This window comes from Doryrhamphus excisus, linkage group LG18 (assembly GCF_037039965.1).
Source record: "Doryrhamphus excisus strain RoL-2023G ecotype Guam linkage group LG18, RoL_Dexc_Guam_v1.1, whole genome shotgun sequence".
NCBI classification, from domain to species: domain Eukaryota; kingdom Metazoa; phylum Chordata; class Actinopteri; order Syngnathiformes; family Syngnathidae; genus Doryrhamphus; species Doryrhamphus excisus.
Genome location: NC_136374.1, coordinates 11,916,172 through 11,939,734, shown reverse-complemented (window position 1 = coordinate 11,939,734; position 23,563 = coordinate 11,916,172). Strand labels below are relative to the sequence as shown.

The following is a 23,563-nucleotide window of genomic DNA, read 5'->3' as shown; positions in this document are numbered from 1 at the left end:
TCATCCTCACCATCAAATATTCTTCCAGTTGCTGTTTCAGCTGGATTATATACAAATACTTTGATGCTAGTCTTGCTAACATTTGTGTCCTCCTGTCCCACTTATTAATGTTACGCTGTTGTGTGTGATACAGTATATGACATATTTTACATTGGAAATGTGCAGAGTTATAATTAGGGGTGGGCAAACTTTTTGACTTTTTTGGGCCGTGTTGAGTTAACAAAATTGTCCGAGGAGCCAGAATATATATTTCACACACATACGCTTATAAATCTAACAGTCCGCATTTAATTATTTGTCTAATTTTATCTGTAAAAGCGTCATACTATCAGCTTTATGTTCTCAATTCCCTTTTTTTCAGGAGCACTTTAAACATCACACCTCAACAAATGATGAAAATAAATTAAATGAAATAGAATTAAATTGATTTATTTTTTATTGTCATCCAATACTTCTCTACAAGAGAGGAGAAATATAATCTCAGGGAAGAATTAAATTTGAAACACTTATATGCTAGGACTACGTTAAAAAGCCATTTCAGTATGTGGAATCAAACTATGGAATGGATTGTGTAAATATAAGGATGAAGAATCTTAAACCAGTCATGATGTGCTATACATATCACTATATTGACACTTACTATGGTACCCATTATGTCATTGGATGGTCATATCACCTCGTACTTCGGTATGTGACAAAAAACCAAAAAATAGATAAACAAAAATAAAATAAATAAAAAAACATTAAAAATGAATAAAGTAAAGTAAAAAAAAACTTAAATTATATTAGGAAAGCAGGAAGTGAACAAATGTAACAGTTACTGATTGTAAAAGTACCAGATGGAGGGGTAGGATTTAATAAGTTTTGCTTCTTCCTACTCCTTTTGGACATGTGGAACTGTGAACTGATTATGTGATGCATTCAATTGTAATCTGATGTTCAAATGAAATAAAACCATTACCATTACCATTACTAAATAAGACATCCGACTTGCAAGTCATGTTGCTAGCTTGTATGCTAAAAAAATACTGATGGGCTGGATTAAAACACTTGGTGGGCCGCGTGTGGCACGCTGTCCGTAGTTTGCCCACCCCTTGTCTAGATGTAAAAAAGTGGATAAGGTACACTATAGTGGTTATTTGAGACACCCACTCAAAACACAGTTAATTAGCATTAAAGCTGCAGACACAATAGGGCTTTCTAAAAGCAGTTAATTTTGTTTAATTTATGAAGGTAGCACCTGTTCCGAAAGAGACATACATGTTGTTCTTTGAAATACTATTAAAACTGTAGTTATGGTTGACAAGACATAAATGTCACTCACATGTTTAAAAAAAACACACACACACACACATAGAAGAATCTATTGAACTAAGACACAGGTGGCAGAGATACAAGCCTTGGCTGCACGTCGCTAATGAAGATGGAACATTACAGAGTTACGAGCACAGTTGCAAGAAACTAAACGCTCCATCATCTGGTTGTAATCAGTGTCTTCCAACATTAGCTCAACTTTTCCTGGTGCGCAACTATCTGCCAGAAACGCTCCATCTGGCTCACACCTTCACTTTCATCACACACTCCTCTCCAACACATGTGCACCCACACACACACACACACACTTTTTTTTTTTAGCTTGCTGTGATAAGAATGTCTGGTCATGTATGCACACAAAAAAAGTAACACTCTGAAGGCTGCATAGTCTTAAAATGTCACCCTCATAAAACTAAGTTGATATGCAATGTCATTATTTTGAACTGTAACAAGTGTATGATTATTGATGACTAAATAAAACTAAAATAAAATAAAATGACTAAGATGGTGATATCAAGGAGAGAGACGTGTACCACTCTCATAATTTGCACATTTACGGGTCTATAGTTCTTGTTTTTTTTTACTTATTTGCCATTAAATGCAACATTTCAGATAAAAATTAAAATTAATCGGCGCCCTAATAACCATAATCTAGCTTTGGGAGTTAACTGAGCCAGAGTCTCAATACATTTTTAATTCATTCATTCATTTTCTACCGCTTTTCCTCACAAGGGTTGCGGGGGATGCTGAAGCCTATCCCAGCTGTCTTCGGGCGAGAGGCATGATACCGACCAATCACAGGGCACATATAGACAAACAACCATTCACACTCACATTCATACCTATGGACAATTTGGAGTCGCCAATTAACCTAGCATGTTTTTGGAATGTGGGAGGAAACCGGAGTACCCGGAGAAAACCCACGCATGCACGGGGAGAACATGCAAACTCCACACAGAGATGGCCGAGGGTGGAATCAAACTCTGGTCTTTTAGCTGTGAGGTCTGCGCGCTAACCACTCGACCATCGTGCAGCCACACACAATTAAGGTAAGGTAAAAATTGTAAATAGTTCATGGTGTTATGTTGGCTAAAATAAATGTTATTTTCATGTAAAACATTATGTTGATTATATTGTTTAGACATTTTGGCTAATATATATGGCCAAATTCATGTCAAAGTGGAAGTAAATGTAACATTAAATTACACGTATGTTTTCACAAAAAGCCTTATTCCTCCTTTTTTTTTTTGCTGAGAACTGATATTTTGCTGAAACTTACCAATGTTCCACTGTGAACAAAAATGGTGAGAGTATACTTATTTTGGTATATACCATGTCTATGTAGCCCAACAACACAAGATTCTATGTGCCTTGAAAAATCAGTCAAAATCACGCAAACTCCACACAGAGATGGCCAAGGACGGAATCGAACTCTGGTCTCCTAACTGTGAGGTCTGCATGCTAACCACTCAACCACCGTGCCGCCCTACAGTTTGAATTGAACTCCTAATTTTAGGTGCATTGAACCTTGGAGCTCAGTTGTAATGTGAGTCATTCCTGGTACTTCCAAGGGGGGACATGTTTAAAACGGATTGCGGTCTCAGTATCTCCTCATCAGACCTCACCTGCTGGCTAACATGAAAAAAAGGTTGGGTTGCGGGTGACCGACAAAGCGCTCCTCAGCATTGTGGGCAAACATCCAAAGAACAATGTGTGAATGATGAAGAGTTTTCCTGCCTTTTTCCGATAAGAGGCAGCAGGGATGTGAATGTGTGATGATTAAAGCTCTCCGTCCGAAGTGCAGCTGCTGTGTGTGTGAGTGTGTGTGTGTGAGTGTGTGTGTGGTGTTGGCAAAGATAGCTTCCAGCAGCATGAATGAAGCCAGTCTAAAGTTGTGTGTACATTCATGTGATCCACCACGCCAACGCGTTGACGTGTCGGATATGAGCCCAAGCAAACAGCCGCCACACACATAGGCCACCGTAGACGTCGGCTGTGGTCAGGTATTAGTTACAGGTGGGGAGGATTTATGTGATTATAAAATAGCACTCGGACACCTCCCTCACCCCCCCAACCCCCATGTGCCAGCTTCTCTATTTGTATGCCAGCCCTGTAACATGTGTGTGTCTGTGTGTGCATTCCACACAGAGCGCATGGATCAAAGCATCTGACACTCCAGGCCGTGTCCTCCTGAGGGAGCCGACTGTCAGATCTGGGATCAGAGATCAGCGGCGTCTCGTCCCCCCCGCCCCCCGCCACCCGTCCCCACTCCTCTCCGCTCTCTGTGGGGTCTGTCACAGCCGGTTGGAGCTCAGCCAGAGGCGCTGATCAACAATCAGATTAGTCTTAGGGGCCAACTCCAAAGATATTGTCGCTTATTTTCTGTATTAAAGGGGCAGGGTCAGTGGGTCAAGCCCCGCCTACCACTTTGCTGATAGTTCTAACAATTATCAGACATCCAAATATGTTAATATACATTAAAGGTAAGTTGGCTATTGGAGTTGGGCGCATCAATCCACAGAGTAGTACTGGTACCAGTATACTTAAGAAACTCTGGAAATAAGTCTTTGGACACAGATCTGAATGAGAAGCTATAGTAGTTTTTGATTTGGTTTCATTATTTTGCACTAATGAAAATGGTAATGGTAATGTTTTTATTTCATTTGAACATGCATCAGATTACAATTGAATGCATCACATAATCAGTTCACAGTTCCACATGTCCAAAAGGAGTAGGAAGAAGCAAAGCTTATTAAATCCTACCCCTCCATCTGGTACTTTTACAATCAGTAACTGTTACATTTGTTCACTTCCTGCTTTCCTAGTAGTTTTTAGTAATTATTTTTTTTAATATATTTTTTTAATTTTATTTTTGGCATGGGTCTTACGCAATCCATTCCATAGTTTGATTCCACATACTGAAATGCTATGGCTTTTTAACGTAGTCCTAGCTGTTTCAAATGTAGTTCTTCCCTGGGATCATATTTCTCCTCTCTTGTAGAGAAGTATTGGATGATATTTTTAGTTTATTTTTTAGCCTTATGCATTATTTTAGCTCTTAGATTAACTATATCAGCAAGTTCAAGTATTTGTGATTTTAGAAATAAGGAGTTAGTATGTTCTCTGTCAAATTGTATGTAATAAGAGGAAATAACTGGAATAATTGCATTATTTTGTCACAAAATCATCCAAAGATAATGAATAATATTTATGTAAAAGGTACAGTATCGGCAATATGGGCTCTGCATTTACTTAGTACTTGGTCCATACTACGGTTTGTAGTATCACCTACCTCTCTTCGTAAAAACTTTCTGTTTTTGTTTATACAATGGAACATCTAAGGCTGGTGGCCTCTATCATTCTCATAGGAAACAATAGAAACAGAAATAGTCAGTTCCAGGGTCAAATTGTCACTATGACAAAACCTTTAGTGACTGTAAGTGCAATTTAGTTTTTTACTAACATGACCATATTAATATTAGTATTAACAGCCAAGGCAAAACGCTGAGGTGCGTCCAATCACATGTGTTGCTGAATTGTAAGTGTAAAAAGTCTACAAAAGAGGTTAGCCACTCCTATTTTCTTAAGAACATAAAAACAATGTGGATTAACTTTGTTGACAACTATGGGTAAGATGGATTCTTAGTAATAAATCAGTATTTCTGTGTATATTATTATTTTGGATCACAGCTGAAGAAAAAGCAAAACACATGCAGAGTAAATTCTGTGACGCTTGCATGAGAGCGGTTTGAACTTTGAAGTTTTGTCTGACTTTTTTTCATATTTCTTTCATGCATTGTACATTGAATTCATGAAAAACACATACAAGGATCATATTTTTGCTCCATTTTGAGAATGAAATGACAAAATTACAACTGTGAAGTGTCTAATTTGCTCATGAAAAAGTAATAGTACCCGCCCTTTAAGGCTAAACTGAGTACAACAAACTTACACATTGAGTGTGTTATAAAATTAGAGCAACTCCGGACACCCATCTTGAAGAAAATAACCCTTTTGTTGTTGTTTGCTTAATGATGCTTACAAGGTTTGGCAGTGGAGATGGAGCAGATGGAACAGTTCCCTAATACCTTCCTAATAACTACAAGCTTTCAGGGAAGAAACTTCACAGAAATATGTCACTGTTGACATGAAAAGTTTGTTTGCTTTATAATTATACACAGTTTGCCTTTGACAAAATCACATAAATCACAGGCAATGTTTACATGGAGCTAATTGGAAATACAAGCATGTATGTGGACGGCGGTGTTTACAGAAAGTTCTATGTTTTGGCGATTATTGACCTACGACTGTCCACAAGTTGATCATGTCCATTTGATTTGTCTCCACACAAACTAACCGCCACCCGCCGCCAAAGGACGGATTGTATTTATATATCTTGACAACAATAAAATCTATTATGATTTACAGGTGTATTAATTAGGGATGTCTGATATTGGCTTTTTTGCCTATAACTAATATGTTGATATTGTAAAATTATTTACATATTATTAAATATGTTGATATTTTTAATTATTCTTGAAACGTTTGATTTTTGTTTTCGTTTCTGAGATGATCAAATACATTGTGTTTGGTGTCTAACTGTTTCCCAAGTATATTAGTGCATGTGTGAATGTACAAACCCATTAGCATTAAAGGTGTGTGCACACACACAATTAATAGGTGAAAATTGTAAATAGTTCAAGGTGTTATGTCGGCTAAAAAAATATTATTTTCATGTAAAACATTGTTTGTGTTGTTTATGTTGTAGTATCGTTGTTTAGACATTTTGGCTAAATATATGCGGTCAAATTTGTGTCAAAGTGTGACATTAAATTACACTTAAGCATTATTTCCTTATTTTTCCTTATTTTTTTGTTGAGAACTGATATTTTGCTGAAACTTATCAATGTTCTACAGTTGATTACTAAAGAGAGTCTAAATACTTATTTTGGTATATACTGTGTCAATATAGCGCAACAACACAAGATTCTGTGTGCCTTGAAAAATCAGTCAAAATCATCAAAAATTCAATTTACTGTTTACGCTGTACATTGTTGTTCATATTTAATGTCATCTATTTATTCACCACATTATTATTATTCATTCATTCATTCATTTTCTACCGCTTTTTCCTCACGAGGGTCGCGAGGGTGCTGGAGCCTATCCCAGCTGTCTTCGGGTGAGAGGCGGGGTACACCCTGGACTGGTCGCCAGCCAATCACAGGGCACAATATAGACAAACATTTGTTATAATTTAATAATATGTGATCATACAGGTAAAATGTTGTATAAACATGTACATTCATTCATTCATTCATTTTCTACTGCTTATCCTCACAAGGGTCACGGGGGTGCTGGAGCCTATCTCAGCTGGGGTACACCCTGAACTGGTCACCAGCCAATCACAGGGCACATATAGACAAACAACCATTCACACTCACATTCATACCTATGGACAATTTGGAGTCGCCAATTAACCTAGCATGTTTTTGGAATGGGGGAGGAAACCGGAGTACCCGGAGAAAACCCACGCATGCACGGGGATAACATGCAAACTCCACACAGAGATGGCCGAGGGTGGGAATTGAACCCTGGTCTACTAGATGTGAGGTCTGCGCGCTAACCACTAGACCGCCGTGCTGCCATTATTATTATTATTATTATTTATTTTTATTATACGGGAGCCAGGCAACGACATTTCGTTGGCAATTTTACTGCTGTGTTATTGTGCAATGACAATAAAGAAAGTCTATGGCAGGTACCGAGAGGGACAGCTTTTAAAAAATAACTGGGTTTGATTGAGTGAACTACCGTATATATCAATTCAATCAATGTTGCAATTTTGCAGTGTTGGTGCTCCACTTGCATTGCAGTGAAAAAAAAACGATATTGCTGTGGGCCGATATCACCTTTCAATGCCAATTGCACCCGCATGTTAGTGAAACTCAAGTCTTCGTTAAACCATGAATCAGTGAAACCTGAATCTTCTTGAGCACCTGTGAGTCAGTGAAACTGGCGAGCTGAGCAAGTGAATCGTTCGTTTTGTCGAGTCTGTGATGCAGCAGCGAAGGCAAAAAGGGGAAAGTAGGTCATCATTGAGAACCTGTATAGTATATACAGTATGTATCCACCTGTACAAACTACTGTATGAGTTGCTGGCACCATCATCAATAAGAAAGACCTACCTAACCTCAGCCTGTCACGCCCTTCCTGACCTGACCCCATTATTTGAGAATGACTGAGTATATGTACTAATCTGCTGTAATAAAAAAAAGTGTTGTAATGGTCCAGGTTTTTGCCTATGTGCAGGTTTGTGACTGCATGCCAGCACTCTAAGTCAGCCCACCCGCCGTAGATGTGCTGCCAAGTCTCGCTTGGCAGACACTTTCAAGCCCTTCCTCACCCAAACGGCGGCGGTCAGCAGAGTCTACATAGCCGCCGGGCACGCATACATACATGGAGTCTCTGAATCAGCGTTACTGAGGCGTTTATGTGTGGCTCTAATGGGGTGCCATATGTCATGTGTGTGTGTGTGTGTCACTTTAATAAATGTGTTGGCCCATGTGAATAAAAAAAAATGGGCTATTTGCCCTGGCAAATACTTTATTTGGGGTGCAAAATGTTTAAGATAGCCGGCAGCATCTCAGATTTCTGTCTCCGCTGCATTATTAAACTGTGGAGGTTAATGGTGGACCAATTATGTTGCCGGCGGCGTTAAAAAACATCACATCAGACAAATTGAACAGCAAGATCTTGTTCCAGAATCACTTTTCCCAACGTTCCCAGCGAGCCACAGACCTCACCGTCAACAGTTTGCGTTTGGATTTTTTGGTAGCCCATTCCAAGGTAAACTGGTCTGCGGATTCTGGAGAAACTGGGACATCTGGACATGCTGTTTTTTTTTTTTTAACTTGCTCCAATTCCCAAAACTCTAAGATCTCAACATTTGTGCTTTTATCCTATTTTTGAATATAGTCCTCCATAGTCAAACTTTCCATGTTTTATTTTTTAACAAGCAAGAAACCAAATTCGGAGAATAACTTGGAACCTGAACACCCACAAATCATGTTTTTTTTTCAATTCATTAAGCATAACCATGTATAATAAATTACAACGAAAAATGTCAAATAATAAAAAAATAAGTTGCACAGAAATTTTATGATCAATTTTTTACCCTGCTTTCAAACACTCACATGACACACTTTCACTTTTTAAAAGTATTTGTTTTTAGCTCTGTATATTGCTGGCTAACTCGAAAACATAATCTCAAAAGGGTGAGTACTCTTGTTTTATTTTAGTTCTATTGAAGAAGTGGTTATCCTCTCCTTACATGGCATTTACAAATGTTATTATAAAATGTATTACAGATTCAATACATAGATATGATTCAATAGCTTCATTATTTAGTATAATAAACCTGTCCCTTGTCAGTGGGTCAAAAAGATGTGGGCATGGCTATTTGTTTCCATTGTTCAGTTAAAGGGAGGCCTATTAGGATTTTCCCACTTTTCTGATGAATAAATGTAGTTAGAGGGGGGAGGTGGGCCGTGGGTGGAATACCTTAAAATACAGCTGGAATAGGTGCAGATTCTGGAAGATCGAGAAAGCTTTCTGTGCTGGTTATTGTGTGTAGCTGCTCTATAGGAGTCCACAACTCAATACAAAGGGCCGAAAAAATAGGTCCCCTTTTGCTAATTTGATTAGGCAACAATAAACTTATGGACAATTATTTGGGAATTCCTGTCTGTGTTCCTGCAAAGACATTTTGCGTGTCCGCTGCCATGTTTTTCAACCAATCTTGCTTAAGTTTTACACACAGCATAGTGAGGCCTATAAGGAGCAGCAGCTCTTTGTTCGACAGGAGCCAATCAGGAACCGTGAAAAGACTCACAACAAGCTTGTCAACATATTGGAAATTGCAGGAGGTCAATGTAACGGTCAAATGACCTGCAACAGTCAATGTAACAGGCTGACAGTGTCGTCTTACAAACACTAAACACATCACACAGCAATTTAACACTCAAAATGTGTACCTCAGAAATATACAAACATGTACCAGTGTAGGTTAAAATTATTTTTTTGCCATAATGCATTTCGTCTGAGCAAACATTTCATCGAAGGACAAGCGGCATAGAAAATAGATGGTGCTGCAATGCTACCTCTGTCCACCAAAGGGAGCCAGAGAAGCCAAGAGGGGGTCTGATGTCATTGCAATGAATGAATGGTTCCAATGAATGCTGCTCAGACCAATGCGTTTTCAACTTGTATTGGTACATATTTGTATATTTCATAGATGTGCCTTTTGAGTGTTAATTTGCTGAGTGATTAGTTTGGTGTTTTTCGTCAGATAGCACCATGAGTTATACTTTCATATATGACCTCCCGCAGTTGACAAGTTTGTTGTGAGTTCAGTGATTCCTGAGCGACCATTTCCTTCACTGATTTTTCACGGCTTGAGATTAGAATGTAGCCAAAGATTAGTCACACCACTGTATAAAAAAAAGTAGCAGCGGAATTCACAGTTGCGTAGTGATTTGGCTAAACACTCACAAGTTAGAGTGTGGTGTTTTGTCGAGCACAGACAACACATTTGGGATGCATGTTTTGACAAATTTACACCTTTTTGTGTGCAGCCGTTCAGGACTACAGCGAGCTTACATAAATACATTTGTATGTTTTTGCTGCATATTCTGAGTAGTTAAGATGCTATATGAGTTTTGAAGTTTAATATACGTGTGTGATTGTGGGAAGAGAAGCAAAACATATAAAATCATCCATACTACCCTGCAGTATGCATGCATCAAAAGGCTCCCTTGAGCTTTTAATTTAGAAGCACACACACACACACACAGTCTTCTCTCCCTCAGATATACACCCACCCACTCGCATTATACTCCCACACACACACACACACACACACAGACACACACACACACATTTGCTGCACATGCATCCAGTAGAAACCAGCCACTGTGTGCTGCTTGCTCTTGTGGAGATGCTGCAAGAAGACAGCTCTTCCATGTGACAAGCTTCCTTTTGCAAACCATGGAAGATAAAAGGTAGAAGAAGAGCTGTGTTTTTTTTTTTTTTCAAGGATTACATGTCATGTTGGAAAGCCACACATGATCGCTTGCTGCTGCTGAAGGGAGCTTCTCCGGGTTCTTGGATCTAAAAAGGTTTTGCGTTGAAAGGCAGGCAAGATGTCAAAGTCTCACGTGCTGAGTGGGGTCTGCTTGCTGTGGCAAGGTGAGTTCACGCCGGGTGATGAAGAGATTATGGATGAATTAATAAATATGGTATTAATTGGCTCCAGAGCATGAATGTTGAAAAGGACACATGTTTAAACAAAGAGATAAATGCTCCTATATGTGAGGAGCCTAAACTTAAATAGCATTATGTCACACCAGCTCCTGATCACAAGGAAGTGATTAAGCAATTTGTCACCATTTCAAACGCCTGGCAAAGTCCAGTTTCCAAATAAAAACACAACCTCAGCTCATGAATGGCCGCTCTGTGCGTTCCCGCTCAGGCGTCTTCAAAGTGCCGGCAGAGGAGTCAAACAATGAAGGTTTCCTTGGAGCAGGAGAGTGTGGCCCTGGAACTAATGTTGCCATTATGTTAATGCTTAGAATAACAGGAGGCGGCCATTACTGAGCCTCCCTTGGGGGGGATAGATGATTGTCGCGCCACTGCAGGGTGAAGAACATCAGACCTGGTTAGGGTGATGGCAGAGAGACAGATAGGCGGAGAGATCTGCCCAGGTGCAATCAACAGACAACCCCCACGTTCCCCCCAAAAACCACCTCCTCATCCTCTCCCCTCCTTCCTTGATGGCTGGCGGTGTTTTCTTTTTGGTGGCACGAGGCGACAAGCAAGGTCAACTGGGTGGACCTCAACAAAAAAAATTAATTAAGTATGACAATTAACACTCAATACATTTTTGACGTTAGGGTGCACGATATATAAATTCATAAATTTAATCTCAAAAACAGGCATATTGTTCATATTAATTTAGACTGTATTTGATGCAGAGGGCCCATGTTTCAAGATGGCATTTTTGTTTTTTAATAGTGTTTTATTACTTTCTTCTTGTTGTTGATGCCATACCAACTCCTTAACAAAGTGTGCAAGTATGGATGTTCATCTTGTTACCTTTGTAGCTTCCTGCTTGATCCATTGTTTACACTCGGGAGCAGCTGTTAGCTTTGAGCATCGCTTTGCTACGCTAAAATCCCTGTGAGGATACGCAGTAAGAGAGGCTGCATAACGGGAGTGAACAGTGAAAAGACGGTATAAAGGTTGCTGTATGAAGACGGTATCCACCATGTTTACAGTCTGTCGTCATGGGGAACGTGAGATGGAAGAGCTAACGGCGATATCACCCAGTTCCATATAATATACATAATAATATAAGAAATAATAATTTATTATAATTAAAAGTCAATTGATAATAGTTTTTATCATAATTAATAATTATTATTATTTTTATTGCTTTTAATCTAAAAATGAATGACAAGTTGTTATTAAAAATGGAAGAAAATGTTTAATTTGATTTTTTATTATATATTTAAAAATCAGTTTTCCCACAGTTAATTACGTATAATGATTAATTGGCTTTATTTGATATACATAACAATATAAAAATAATACATTATTTGATATAATTAAAATTCAAATGATACTAAAATAAATGATAATCTAATATAATTTGTAAAAAAAAATGTTAATTGTGTGTAAATAGACAATTTGTTATATTTAAAAATAAATATATGTTACATTTACTATAAATTGAAAAAATATATACATAATTTGTTACAATTAAAATCAAATTAATATAAAATTTGTAATTAATCATCTGACAGTATTGCCTGTGAGGGGACTCCTGTCTCCTGAGTTTTTTTACTGTGAATATTTTATATGTAATACCTGTGAGTCAGGTGTGAATAATATTGCCAATACAATATTGGAATTATTAATTTATGAAATTTAACTGTCATACAAGTCTTTTTTTGTTAGCCAGCAGTAGTGAATAAGTGAATGAGTTAACAGACACAATGAAGAGTGATTCCCGATTCACTAAAAACAACTTTCGAACAACTCATTCATGACTTATATATATATATATATATATATATATATATATATATATATATATATATAACAGCAACTCTGTCATCAAATGCCATTTTATATACGCAGGTATGTGATATTGATACAAAATGCATTACTAAACCCCAGCTTATGTTGGAGTAAGGTCAAATTCTGGTTCTATGGTTATCATCACAGCTGATTACACAAAAACTGGGATAGGCTCCAGCATACCCGTGAAACGAGTGAGAATAAGCGGTATAGATGAAATGAAATGAATAAATAAATGAATGGATGCACACTAAGATGAAATGTCACAAGATTAGCTCCAGGTTTGGAGGTTCTAGTATGTTGTACACTTCTCATGCAAATCAGTCACACAAGACAACATCTAGCAAGCATCTGCTTGGATCAAAACTTATGTAATCACTGAGAACAATGCCATGTATGCTGCAATCTTCTTCAGCGTCTACCGGCTAAAGATGCCAATCCAGCAGCTAATTACACATCATTGTGAAGTGTACACTGGAACATGGCTATTTTTAAATACTTCGTCCGCTTGCAAACTGTGTTTTCGGTTAGACATAACAACACTAGACAGTAGTGAAGATTTTATAGTGTCCACTTTGGGTATAATGGGAAATTTTATTCATTTTACCTCAAGGTACTACACAAGAACAACATCCATTTAGCACTACGCAACCGTAGTGCTAACCGGCCGAAAGCCGTGTAGATCTATCGTCTAAATAAACAAGGCCTCTGGATTAAAGAGCTCAAAAGCGTGATGAAAAGACAACAGTGGCCGTCCGCAGGGCCGCTCCCGCGGACACACAGGTCACACATCGATCGTTGGCAGCGCTTGAATGAAGCCCACCAAAGGGACTGGCGGTTACAACAATAAACCGGAGCTTATGTTCCTTGAAAAGCTCTACATCAACTTGACCTGGGTCTGACTTCCACAAGCAGCGAGGGAAAGAGAATAGTGTTAGATAGGTCTGGAAGTTTAGGGTTGTTTTTACTAACACATTACAGCGACAACGGCAGTATATTTGTGTAAGTGGTATTGATTACATTCATTCATTTTCTACTGATTTTCTACCGTGCTGGAGCCTATCCCAGCTGTCTTTGGGCGAGAGGCGGGATGTTTTTCCTGGGTACACCCTGGACTGGTCGCCAGCCAATCACAGGGCACATATAGACAAACAACCATTCACACTCACATTCATACCTATGGACAATTTGGAGTCGCCAATTAACCTAGCATGTTTTTGGAATGTGGGAGGAAACCGGAGTACCCGGAGAAAACCCACGCATGCACGGGGAGAACATGCAAACTCCACACAGAGATGGCCGAAGGTGGAATTGAACCCTGTGAGGTCTGCGCGCTAACCACTCGACCGCCATGCCGGCCTTGATTACATTTTGGTGATTTTTTTTTTTTTTTTACAAGAAAATGACATTATATGAAGTAAATACGGGAGATACATGACACATTAATTCAGGATATTAAATAAAATTTAAACAAAATCTCAAAAATACCTGAAATAATGAGCAGCAACAGACTCATAAAACCTGACCAAATATAAACAGATAAACATGATAAAAAGTACAACAGTACTTGTATGGCAAACTAATTATAACATACATCTATTGTATCATTTCATCTTAAATGAAATGAGAAACTGCATCTAGGGACCCTTTTATGGAGGGGGGTAACATGCATTAAAATGAAATATTCCAAGATCAAACCCAAAAATGCGACCTTTCAGATTACTATTGCTGTTTTTGGCCCGAGTCTGATTCAACCACTCTCTCAAAGTAAGGGGGTCACAAGCTAAAAAGGTTTTGAAATGCCAATCTGAAAGACAAACACACCATCTTCATCACTTGTCCCGCCGTTGACAGGCACGCAAGGGCCAAAAAAAAAAAAAAAAAAAAAAAAAAAAAAAAAAAAAAAAAAAGATCTGATATCCATGCAGTGGGAAATGAGGCGTAAACATCGTATCATCAGGGGGAACATTAGAGGCTTTTTGTCTTGCAGCAATGAAAGCTACTTCAAGATGTAAAGAGACCAGGCACAGTTCCAGTTGGCACAATTCCAGTGCATGTATGCTGCTCTGTCGTCTCCAATGAAAAGAAGAACAAAAGGGGGTATCCTCCTTATGGAAATTGTGCATGAACTGATGCCTGTGCAAGTATCAAGAGCGCCTGGATGTTAGTGGACATTGGACATATGGATCAGAGGAGCGAACCAAATGGTAATTTGGTTATGTTACCAAATTCATTAATGTGATTGTGTGGGAAAAAGAGCCAACATACTGTAAAACAGATACAATCAGTGACAGGAAGCTGCACTGTCCCCCTGTGGAGGACCCCAGTTACTACAAAAGCAATCAAAGGGCTTCAGGGGATTTGTTAACTATCAAATAGCCTGCTTTCTTCATAACAAATATTCATTTTCTTCACCTTTTACCATCTGGATACATTAGTAGTATTTTTTTATTGACTAGCCAGTGAAAAATTATGACAATTTGGAAGATGACAATTTGGTTGCTAAGTAAAACATTCAAACAAGGGATAAAAAACTAATTTTTTACAGTAGAGTACCGGGGTTTGCATATTGGCGTTACGGCATTGGCCTCACTTGTGGTCATCTTTTGTAGAGGAACACTTAAAATCTCTCAATGAGCAATTTTGTTTTACTAAGCTCTGCTTTTTACGAGTTCCCTTTTTTTTGTAAATGCAACCATATGCCGGCTTGGATTAAGATCCAAAAGAGGGGAAAAAGGAGGGGCTGAATGACATGTGACCTCAGGAAACACACTGTAGAAATACTTTTTTGGCACAAACAAGACACTTAAATATAGAAAAAGCCCAATGACGACATGTTACCTTTTTTTTGCTACTATAGCGTCCACGCAGTGATGACTTAGGCGACATGTTGTATGGAGCTACAGAGGCTGGATGACACAAAACAGATTTGTTGGATGCCCTATCAAGAAAACTGGAAATGAATTTATTCTTATTTGTAGTTCTCATTTGAGTGAAGCAGCCCAGCTTTTTCTTTAAGGCAGCACTAATAAGACTATTTTGCCAAGAAATCAATAGCATTATCACACCCTTGCATCTTCATATGGAACACATATGTTTACAAGATGGCTGCGACGTCACTGTGGATGCTTCTTCATCACACACACGCAACAATGGACAGCCAATAGGACGCATTATTACGACATTAGAGAAAGCAAAGTAAAGCCAAGCGATTTGTGAGGTCTGATTTTTTTTTTGAGGAGGCATTTTTGTCATGCAAATTCTGAACACTTATTGTTTTCAGAAGCCAAACTCTTTACTTAAGTAAACCATAATAACTAACCAGAATTATGTTTCTCATCACCAAAATCTGACCAGAATTGGGCTCAGTGTCGATGTAGATGTACTATACACTGTTGATGGGGAGGTCATACAACTTCATGTTAAAAAAAAATCAAAATTATTTCTACTTGCACACTAGAATACATGATGAAAACATGCATTTATTTGACACAGAATCCTGGATCTATACACCAAGATGTAATGGTGTGGTCCCACATCGATGCAGATCTCCACAAAATATTATATAATTTGTGTTAATAAAAACAAGATGACAGAAACATGTCATGCTTTTCACATAACTTTGAGAAAATTAAGTTCCTCGGCAGATGATATTATAAGATACAATGAAAACGGAACCTCAATGGCTATGGGACAATAAAAAAGATGACAGAAACACGTCATACTAACGCATCATCACACTTTTGACACCATGGGGAAAATGTAATGGGTTCTGGGGTAAATGTAATGGGTTCTGGGGGGGTTATGTACTGTAGTTTTTGCCTAATACTGCTGACCAACTAATAAAGGACAATGAAAACAATCCATCGTATGTCTGCCGTGTGATGCCATGGTTTTAAAAACTTGCCAGAATGTTTTCCTACTAATCTGTTGTGACCGGAAAACACACGAAAGCAAGCACATCAAAGCAAATGTGGAAAATAGCTCACATATTTCCATACATGTGGAGGGGAAAAGCACACTGGCAGGTGGCTTAAAGGAAGATGAATGTGTCTTAGTATAACATCTGGAATTTGTGGTCCAGTCCATATTGTCCGAACATTGCATGTATATGCGTACGCATCAGGTACTTGTGGTAATGGAAAGGGACGAACAACATCTGATACAGACTTGATAACGTCACATTAGGACATCTTGGAAAAGTCTAACAGAAAAATCTTTCCTTAATCCACAGAGAATGAATGGATCTTTATCTCATTTGAGGACTTAACTGTTGACACCTCTTAAGCTCGCTTTAGGGCAAAGTGCATCTAAAGCCACAAAAGAGGAAAAAAAATGGGCTGAGACTACACTATAAACCTGTCCAGCAATGATGACCATGAGAGTGCCAGGAATCTAAGAGCTGCTATGACAACAAGACGCAGAAATGGATGAGAAATTACACTTGATTGCATGAGCGGGGATGGTTCTGTGAAGACACAAGACTGCCAAGACTCTGTGGTTTTCTCTTGTTGCAAAACCGCAAGGACGCAATCACCAAATCCTTTAGTCTTTATCTTGGCTTGAAACCTGATCGGAGTTTTTTGGCCTCAAGCCACACCTTTTAGGCGTGCGGGAGCTGCGAGTGCAGTTATGAGCAATGGAGGAGCGAGATAAAGCAGATGTGCACGTCAAATAGATTCATGTTATCAAATGATTGGTGCTTTCATTGGGATAAAGTTTACTGTCACAGTGTTCTGGGGAAAAAAAAACTCAAAAGTCTGGACTTTTTTTTTTTAATGCTATGGTCAGCAGATGGTTTTGATTCTTGCAGCTGCCGCTGCTGAGTTTTCTTGCATGTGCATGGTGATGATGTGAACATGCACTCTTCAAGTGAACCTAGAAATTGGGAATGGGTGTTGCAGATTTAAGTCTACAGGAGTCCCGGGCCTTCAAACAAAACTACTGTACTCTACAATCATTACAATCATCACCATATTCACATCTGAAACAACCTGATTCTTATCTGAAATGTAAGGCTCTCAAGGGTTCAGCACAGTTACAATTACTTCTGCTTTCCAGTTGCATTGATGACCGCGACCGGAAGTAAACTTTGGGATGTGCCCACCTCCTCCAACAACCTCAGCGAAAGCTTGCAGTGGCAACCCCACTGTCACTATCACCACCTTCAGGATGGAGTAAAAATCACAGCAGAGACACCACCAAAGCTGGATGGCACCTGGTTGTCAACAAGGTAAAGTAACGGTTCGTAGTAAAACAAATGGTACAAATGGTAAAACCTTTTCTGATGATCACTACTTTTGATAAATTACTTTTTTAACTTATCTTTATTCCAGAGTACCCATCACTAACACAAATGGAAAAATACACTGAAATATAGAGCCTCATTTTCATTTTGGTTCTGGATATTGGTTTCACTTTTGGAGCATTCATTCATTCATTCATTCATTTTCTACCACTTATCCTCATGAGGGTCGCGGGGGTGCTGGAGCCTATCCCAGCTGTCTTTGGACGAGAGGCAGGGTACACCCAGCCAATCACACATATAGACAAACAACCATTCACACTCACATTCATACCTATGGACAATTTGGAGTCACTAATTAACCTAGCATGTTTTTGGAATGTGGGAGGAAACCGGAGTACTCGGAGAAAACCCAGAGATGCCCGAGGGTGGGATTGAACTCGGGTCTCCTAGCTGTGAGGTCTGCGCGCTAACCACTTGACTTGAATTGAATTTCAACTGCCAACTGTTTGAGTTCCAAAGTGTCAACTCTAACTTAGTTGTGTTGCTATAAATAAATGTACAGAGTACGGCAACCCTTGTTGACATTAGTTCTGGATTCTTTCTAGTCAGTATTTTCAGTTTTAGTTTGAATTCCTAGATTTTCAACTGCCAACTGGTCCGAGTTCCAAATGGTCTACTCTAAGTACACATTGTTGACATTCATATTGGATCCTTGTTTGACTCCTCGATTATATTCTTTGACGTTTTAGTTTGAATTTCAAGTTTTTCACCTGCCAAACCGAGTCCACTTTACATTAATCCTATTGCAGGGAATTAAATCCCAATTACAGCAAACCTCGTCATTCCTTCTGGATTCTTGTTTAATTTTTGGATCACAGTTTCTTTGAAGTTTTAACTTGAATTCCAAGTTTGCGACCGCCAAAGTGTTCGGGTTCCAAGGCTTAAAAATGTAATGCGAGTTACGCAAACCCCATCGTCAATAGTTGTGCATTTTAGTTGTACCTGATGTCATTTTTGTTTTAAGTTGAATTCCAAGTACCAAAGGGTGACTTCCAAGGGTCCAATGCATGATCATCCTGTTGCCAAAATGTAATGTGTAAATACAACAAGCTAACCAATCGGGAACCTTACATTATTTCAACTGATAGCTTCAATCCCTCTGTTTTCAGATGTGAAGTCCGACCAGGTCCAGAGTTCCTCACCCGCTCCTACACCTTCCATCCTACTCGACACTTCCAGGCTCTGCAGCACTACTACTCAGACAGCGGGTGTCAGGATCCTGCCTACTCCCTGCTGATCCAGGGCAAGCTCCGCCTTCGCCAGGCCTCCTGGATCACCCGAGGCGCCACCGAAGCCCATCACCACCTCACCAAGGTAGCAATAGTCATCCACAGCTTGGCAGCCAAGCAAAGTCTGGTTTCCAGACTGCCTCCATCATGTGTGGGTCCAACGCTGGGTCGAGTGGTGACGGGGGAGCCCCATGACCTTCACAATACCCGGGCGGGGAGGGCATGCCTGGCAGCTATGGGTTTCTCCATGATGGAGATGGATGTAGTTAGGGTGGAGATACAGCACCAGAACCATGGGGGGGAAATCCAGCAGCTCTTCTTAGGGGACATACAAACTGACTGGACCCAGAGGACTCACTACAGACCAACAGGGTACCAGCAACCACTGCAGAGCGCCATGGTGAGGTTTTTTTGACATACATAAATATGTTTTTTCAGTACCACCAACTGAGCACCTCCTTAAAATCCAGTTTCGATTTCCGCACTAATTTGTTTTTATCGCTACATTTATCCTTTCAGCATCACATCCATCCCTGTCCAGTCTGTGCTCTGGTGTACCGGGCCACAGAACAGCACCCCCCGGTGCTGCCTCACCGCCCACAGGCTCCTGTTTCTCTGGCTAGACGTTGGGTCAGCCAGCAGTGCGAGACCCGTCCCACGGTCCTCTTCCTTACACGGGAGTTCAACTTCAACCCAGATCAGCATTCATGGGAAGGGATCTACCGTCACTACTCAGACCCTGTCTGCTCCCAGAAAACCTTCACCCTGAGAGCCTCGGGTCACTATGCTCAAGGAAACCCTTCCGCCAAAGTGCCGGGAGCCACTGAGTTTGTCTTCAAGGTGACGGAAGTGAGAGTGACGGCCGAAGATGAGCCAACGGCTAAGCTGCTCAACGGGACAAAGACGGGAAAATGTGGTCATGCCGGAGCATGGGAGGTTGGGGTGGAGCAGGACCTGAGTCCTACGCATGGGTGCACGGTGCTTGGCATCAAGCTGCCTCATAAGGAGTATGAGCTCTTCAAGGTCGAGCTGGATCACAGGAGACACCTGCTTTTGTATGTTGGGGAGAGGCCAACAGACGGTTCTAGCCCGGACCGACCATCTCGGAGAGCTACTTCCTTTCAGCCTCCCTTGATGCTTTGCAATGGAGGGGAGACGCAGTCTTACGGTCATAACAGCCCAGGGTTCAACAGCAAACAAGTCCAGATGGATACCAATGGGACCGGGAGGCTGATACAACTCCAGTTAGTGGTGCTCGGATCTGCATTGTGCAGCTGGATTTGGCTTTTTTAGACACATTGATGGAGCCTGGCAGCTCTCTGTGTTAGTGTGGTTTTGACCAGGTGTGAGGATCACCACAAGACATTCAATAAAGCTGAATAAACACTATATATTTTTATATCTGCCCCCTTTTGTCGGACCTCCTCCTGGCTTTCAGATGGTGCCTTTTAATAACCATAAGCTAGAGCTCTGGTTCTACTTCAAATTAATCTGCACATAAAGCACTGATACCGGCATTCCAGTAATCAGTCAATTTCTGCTCTCTCTTCATATTTGGTTTTCGTGTGATGCCATCGTTACAAAGCAAGATGACTGTTGAAATGTGGGTCAGCAGCAGTAGAACTAATGCACTTTGTACAGAGGATTGTTTATACTGGAAAGAAACTCAGCCAAAAGCAGACATTCTGAAGTCAGTTTTACCATCCTTATTGGTCCCACTTCACTTTGTGGTATGAGATCTTCTTCCTTAAAAAGCCTTAAAGCTAAGATTCTATCATCTTTCAGTCTAAACAAATAACTATTTATTATATATCCATATACTGTACTTTTTTTGTAGTGAGTAGAGAAGTGATTAATTTCTTTGTGTATTAAAAGTTCCCATAACTTCTCGTGTCTTGATGACTCTTTAGATGAACCTTAACTACACTCACAGTCAAACATTCAGGCAAAGTATTGATATTCTGGTATATCGCATTATTGATACCGCCGAAAATGTTTAACCTTGTAATGTGTTTTTTTTTAATTTTGTTCTGCATATAATGTTAACCCTGCGTATCCAAAAGGGCCAATTAACATATTGGCCTAATCATTTAAATAAATGTGGCCGCTCTGTTATTGGGATTTGACAAAGAATAAAGATGGCTGCTCCATCACTGAAATTTGATGAAGAATCAAGTTTCATGACACTACAATGTTTTTGAGTATCTGCCTGCAAAAACATGCTATGTTAATTGGCGATTAAAATTGTCCAAATTGTCCATAGGTATGAATGTGAGTGTGAATGGTTGTTTGTCTATATGTGTCCTGCGATTGGCTGGCAACCAGTCCAGGTTGTAACTCGCCTTTCGCCCGAAGACAGCTGTAATAGGCTCCAGCATCCTCCGCGACCCTCGTGAGGATAAGCGGTAGAAAATTAAAATGAATTAATGAATGAATGTCCACGGCCCATTTTTGGGTCCTGACACAACAGTAACTGGGAGGGAAGAGAATGAAGCTGTTTGGTCTTGAGAAGCTTTGAGTTAAGTTGGGCTATGGTTTTTATGTTATGGCTGAAGCAAGCAAAGCGTAATGATTCATGGAACAATATTTCCCACTTGGAAAACATCTGTTTCCATAAAAGAATTGGAGGCTTTTCAGTTCTGACCATAAACACCTTTCTAGAAACACGACACAATAGTTACAGTCTGGCTTAGTTGGAGAAACAACATCGTTTGGGGGTTGAGAAACATGACTTTGTAAAACAGTGACGTGTTGTGAGGTTCAAGGCTGGGGAGGCGGTTTTGTTTTTTTTAATGTTAATAAAGGTTGCACATTTAGAGGGTACAAATAAAAAGAAAATACGTCTTAGTTCAATGATAGTTTTATATTAACTGGAAAACCTTTGTGGTTTTACCTTTTATTTGTATATAAAGTACAGGTAACCTATCCTTCCCCAGGAAAAACTAGGCCAAAAAGAGTTTAAAAAATAATAATAATTTGCATCCACAGTGCCACATGAGTAAATTGTTGTTGAGACAGATGCACAGAGTGGAACCTCTTTTCATCCAACCTGTTTTGTAGAGAGGAGGAATACAAACATACACGCACATGTCATTCATTCATTTATTTTCTACTGCTTTTTCCTCACAAAGGTCGCGGGGGTGCTGGAGCCTATCCCAGTTGTCTTCGGGCGAGAGGCAAGGTACACCCTGGACTGGTCGCCAGCCAATCACAGGGCACATATAGACAAACAACCATTCACACTCACATTCATACCTATGGACAATTTGGAGTCGCCAATTAACCTAGCATGTTTTTGGAATGTGGGCGGAAACCGGAGAAAACCCACACATGCACGGGGAGAACATGCAAACTCCACACAGAGATGGCCGAGGGTGGAATTGAACACTGGTCTCCTAGCTGTGAAGTCTGTGCTCAAACCACTCAACCACCGTGCAGCGCATGCACATGTCAATATACAGTGAATTGAGGCTACCAAAATTACCAACTTCTTTTATTTAACGTTCGCTTAATTGATTCATTGATTACGTACATTTCCAATATAGTTCAATGAAAAATTACTTATTTCGTGTTATTTCTTCTTCTTTAGGAGGCCCTGGCTGCAGGCCACTGCTGTAACACTTGTAGAGCCATTTTCTGTAATTTACAGCTATTTAAAAACAACAATGGCTGTGTGTTGGGTCATTTTCAGTGCATCGTAAATCTATACTGCAATACAAGCTACTCTAAAGTTTGCTTTGTATCAATTTGCCCCTTGAGAAGATAATACTCTATATACTTTTTTAATGTATAATAAAACTGACTGAAATGTGAGGGCTGCACTGTAGATACTGTATAGATTTGGGAAATGGCCGTTTGGAAAGTAAAACGTCAAGGGTTTTAACTGTACAGCGTTTGAAGAGGAGCTCAATAAATAACGAAAGTAAAATCAACTTTTCAAGTACTGAATAGAAAGAGAAGAGTAAGTGATAAGTTCTCCTTTCCAGATGCGCCATACTGTTCCTATTAACTAGTGCAAGAATGGTGATGGCAGCTGCGAACCTCATGAGGTCATCCTTCAAACTTGGATGGGAAATATCAGTCTGAAAGCCCCCCCAAGACAAAAAAAAAAAAAAAAAAAACATGGATCAAGAGGAAAGATCAGAAGAAGTGGGGGTATGATACTGTCACTCAGTTGAAATTCGGAACTCCCGACTGAAAGAGGAGTTTTTCATTGTGTGGTTTGTGTCAAGAAGCGGCAAGGAGCTCCGGGCGGCCTGTTAGCAATCAGGCTCTGCTCGATTGTTGAGTGAGTCCATTCAAGGAGATGATATAAAACATAAAACCCAAGTGATTTAGTATGTGTGTCAAAACGGCAAAGTATGACTGCATTGGGAGGCTATTGGGATAGAGCACGAAAAAAAGGAATATCTCGGATAACAGCAATGTTTCTTGAGATTGATCAACAGTGGTTCGATTACTCAACTGTGCCCATCGGCACTTACGAGTGCGCAGGATTACTGCAAAACTTTGATAGCAATTCAGGCACATTTACAGGTGTTTTCAGACTAATTTACCATAGATTTTATATTTT

The 23,563-nt window shown here is 39.8% G+C and overlaps 1 protein-coding gene across 1 annotated transcript; it reads left to right on the top strand.

Moving 5' to 3' along the window:
* The first annotated feature begins 10,411 nt into the window (after positions 1 to 10,411).
* On the top strand, positions 10,412 to 21,356 carry apcdd1l (adenomatosis polyposis coli down-regulated 1-like). The gene is made up of 4 exons (XM_058055719.2): positions 10,412 to 10,560; positions 17,515 to 17,686; positions 18,871 to 19,390; positions 19,510 to 21,356. Exons 1-4 carry the CDS (start codon positions 10,515 to 10,517, stop codon positions 20,281 to 20,283), a joined length of 1,512 nt encoding a protein of 503 aa, XP_057911702.2. The 5' UTR covers positions 10,412 to 10,514; the 3' UTR covers positions 20,284 to 21,356.
* Positions 21,357 to 23,563: the final 2,207 nt, after the last annotated feature.

What these genes read in the sequence shown, in the direction of transcription:
- apcdd1l (XM_058055719.2), top strand. Translation starts at nt 10,515, where the DNA reads ATGTCAAAGTCTCACGTGCTGAGTGGGGTCTGCTTGCTGTGGCAAG. An exon ending in GGTCTGCTTGCTGTGGCAAG is followed by an intron (nt 10,561 to 17,514) that starts GTGAGTTCACGC and finishes TCTGCTTTCCAG; the next exon opens with TTGCATTGATGACCGCGACC. An exon ending in AACCACTGCAGAGCGCCATG is followed by an intron (nt 19,391 to 19,509) that starts GTGAGGTTTTTT and finishes TTATCCTTTCAG; the next exon opens with CATCACATCCATCCCTGTCC.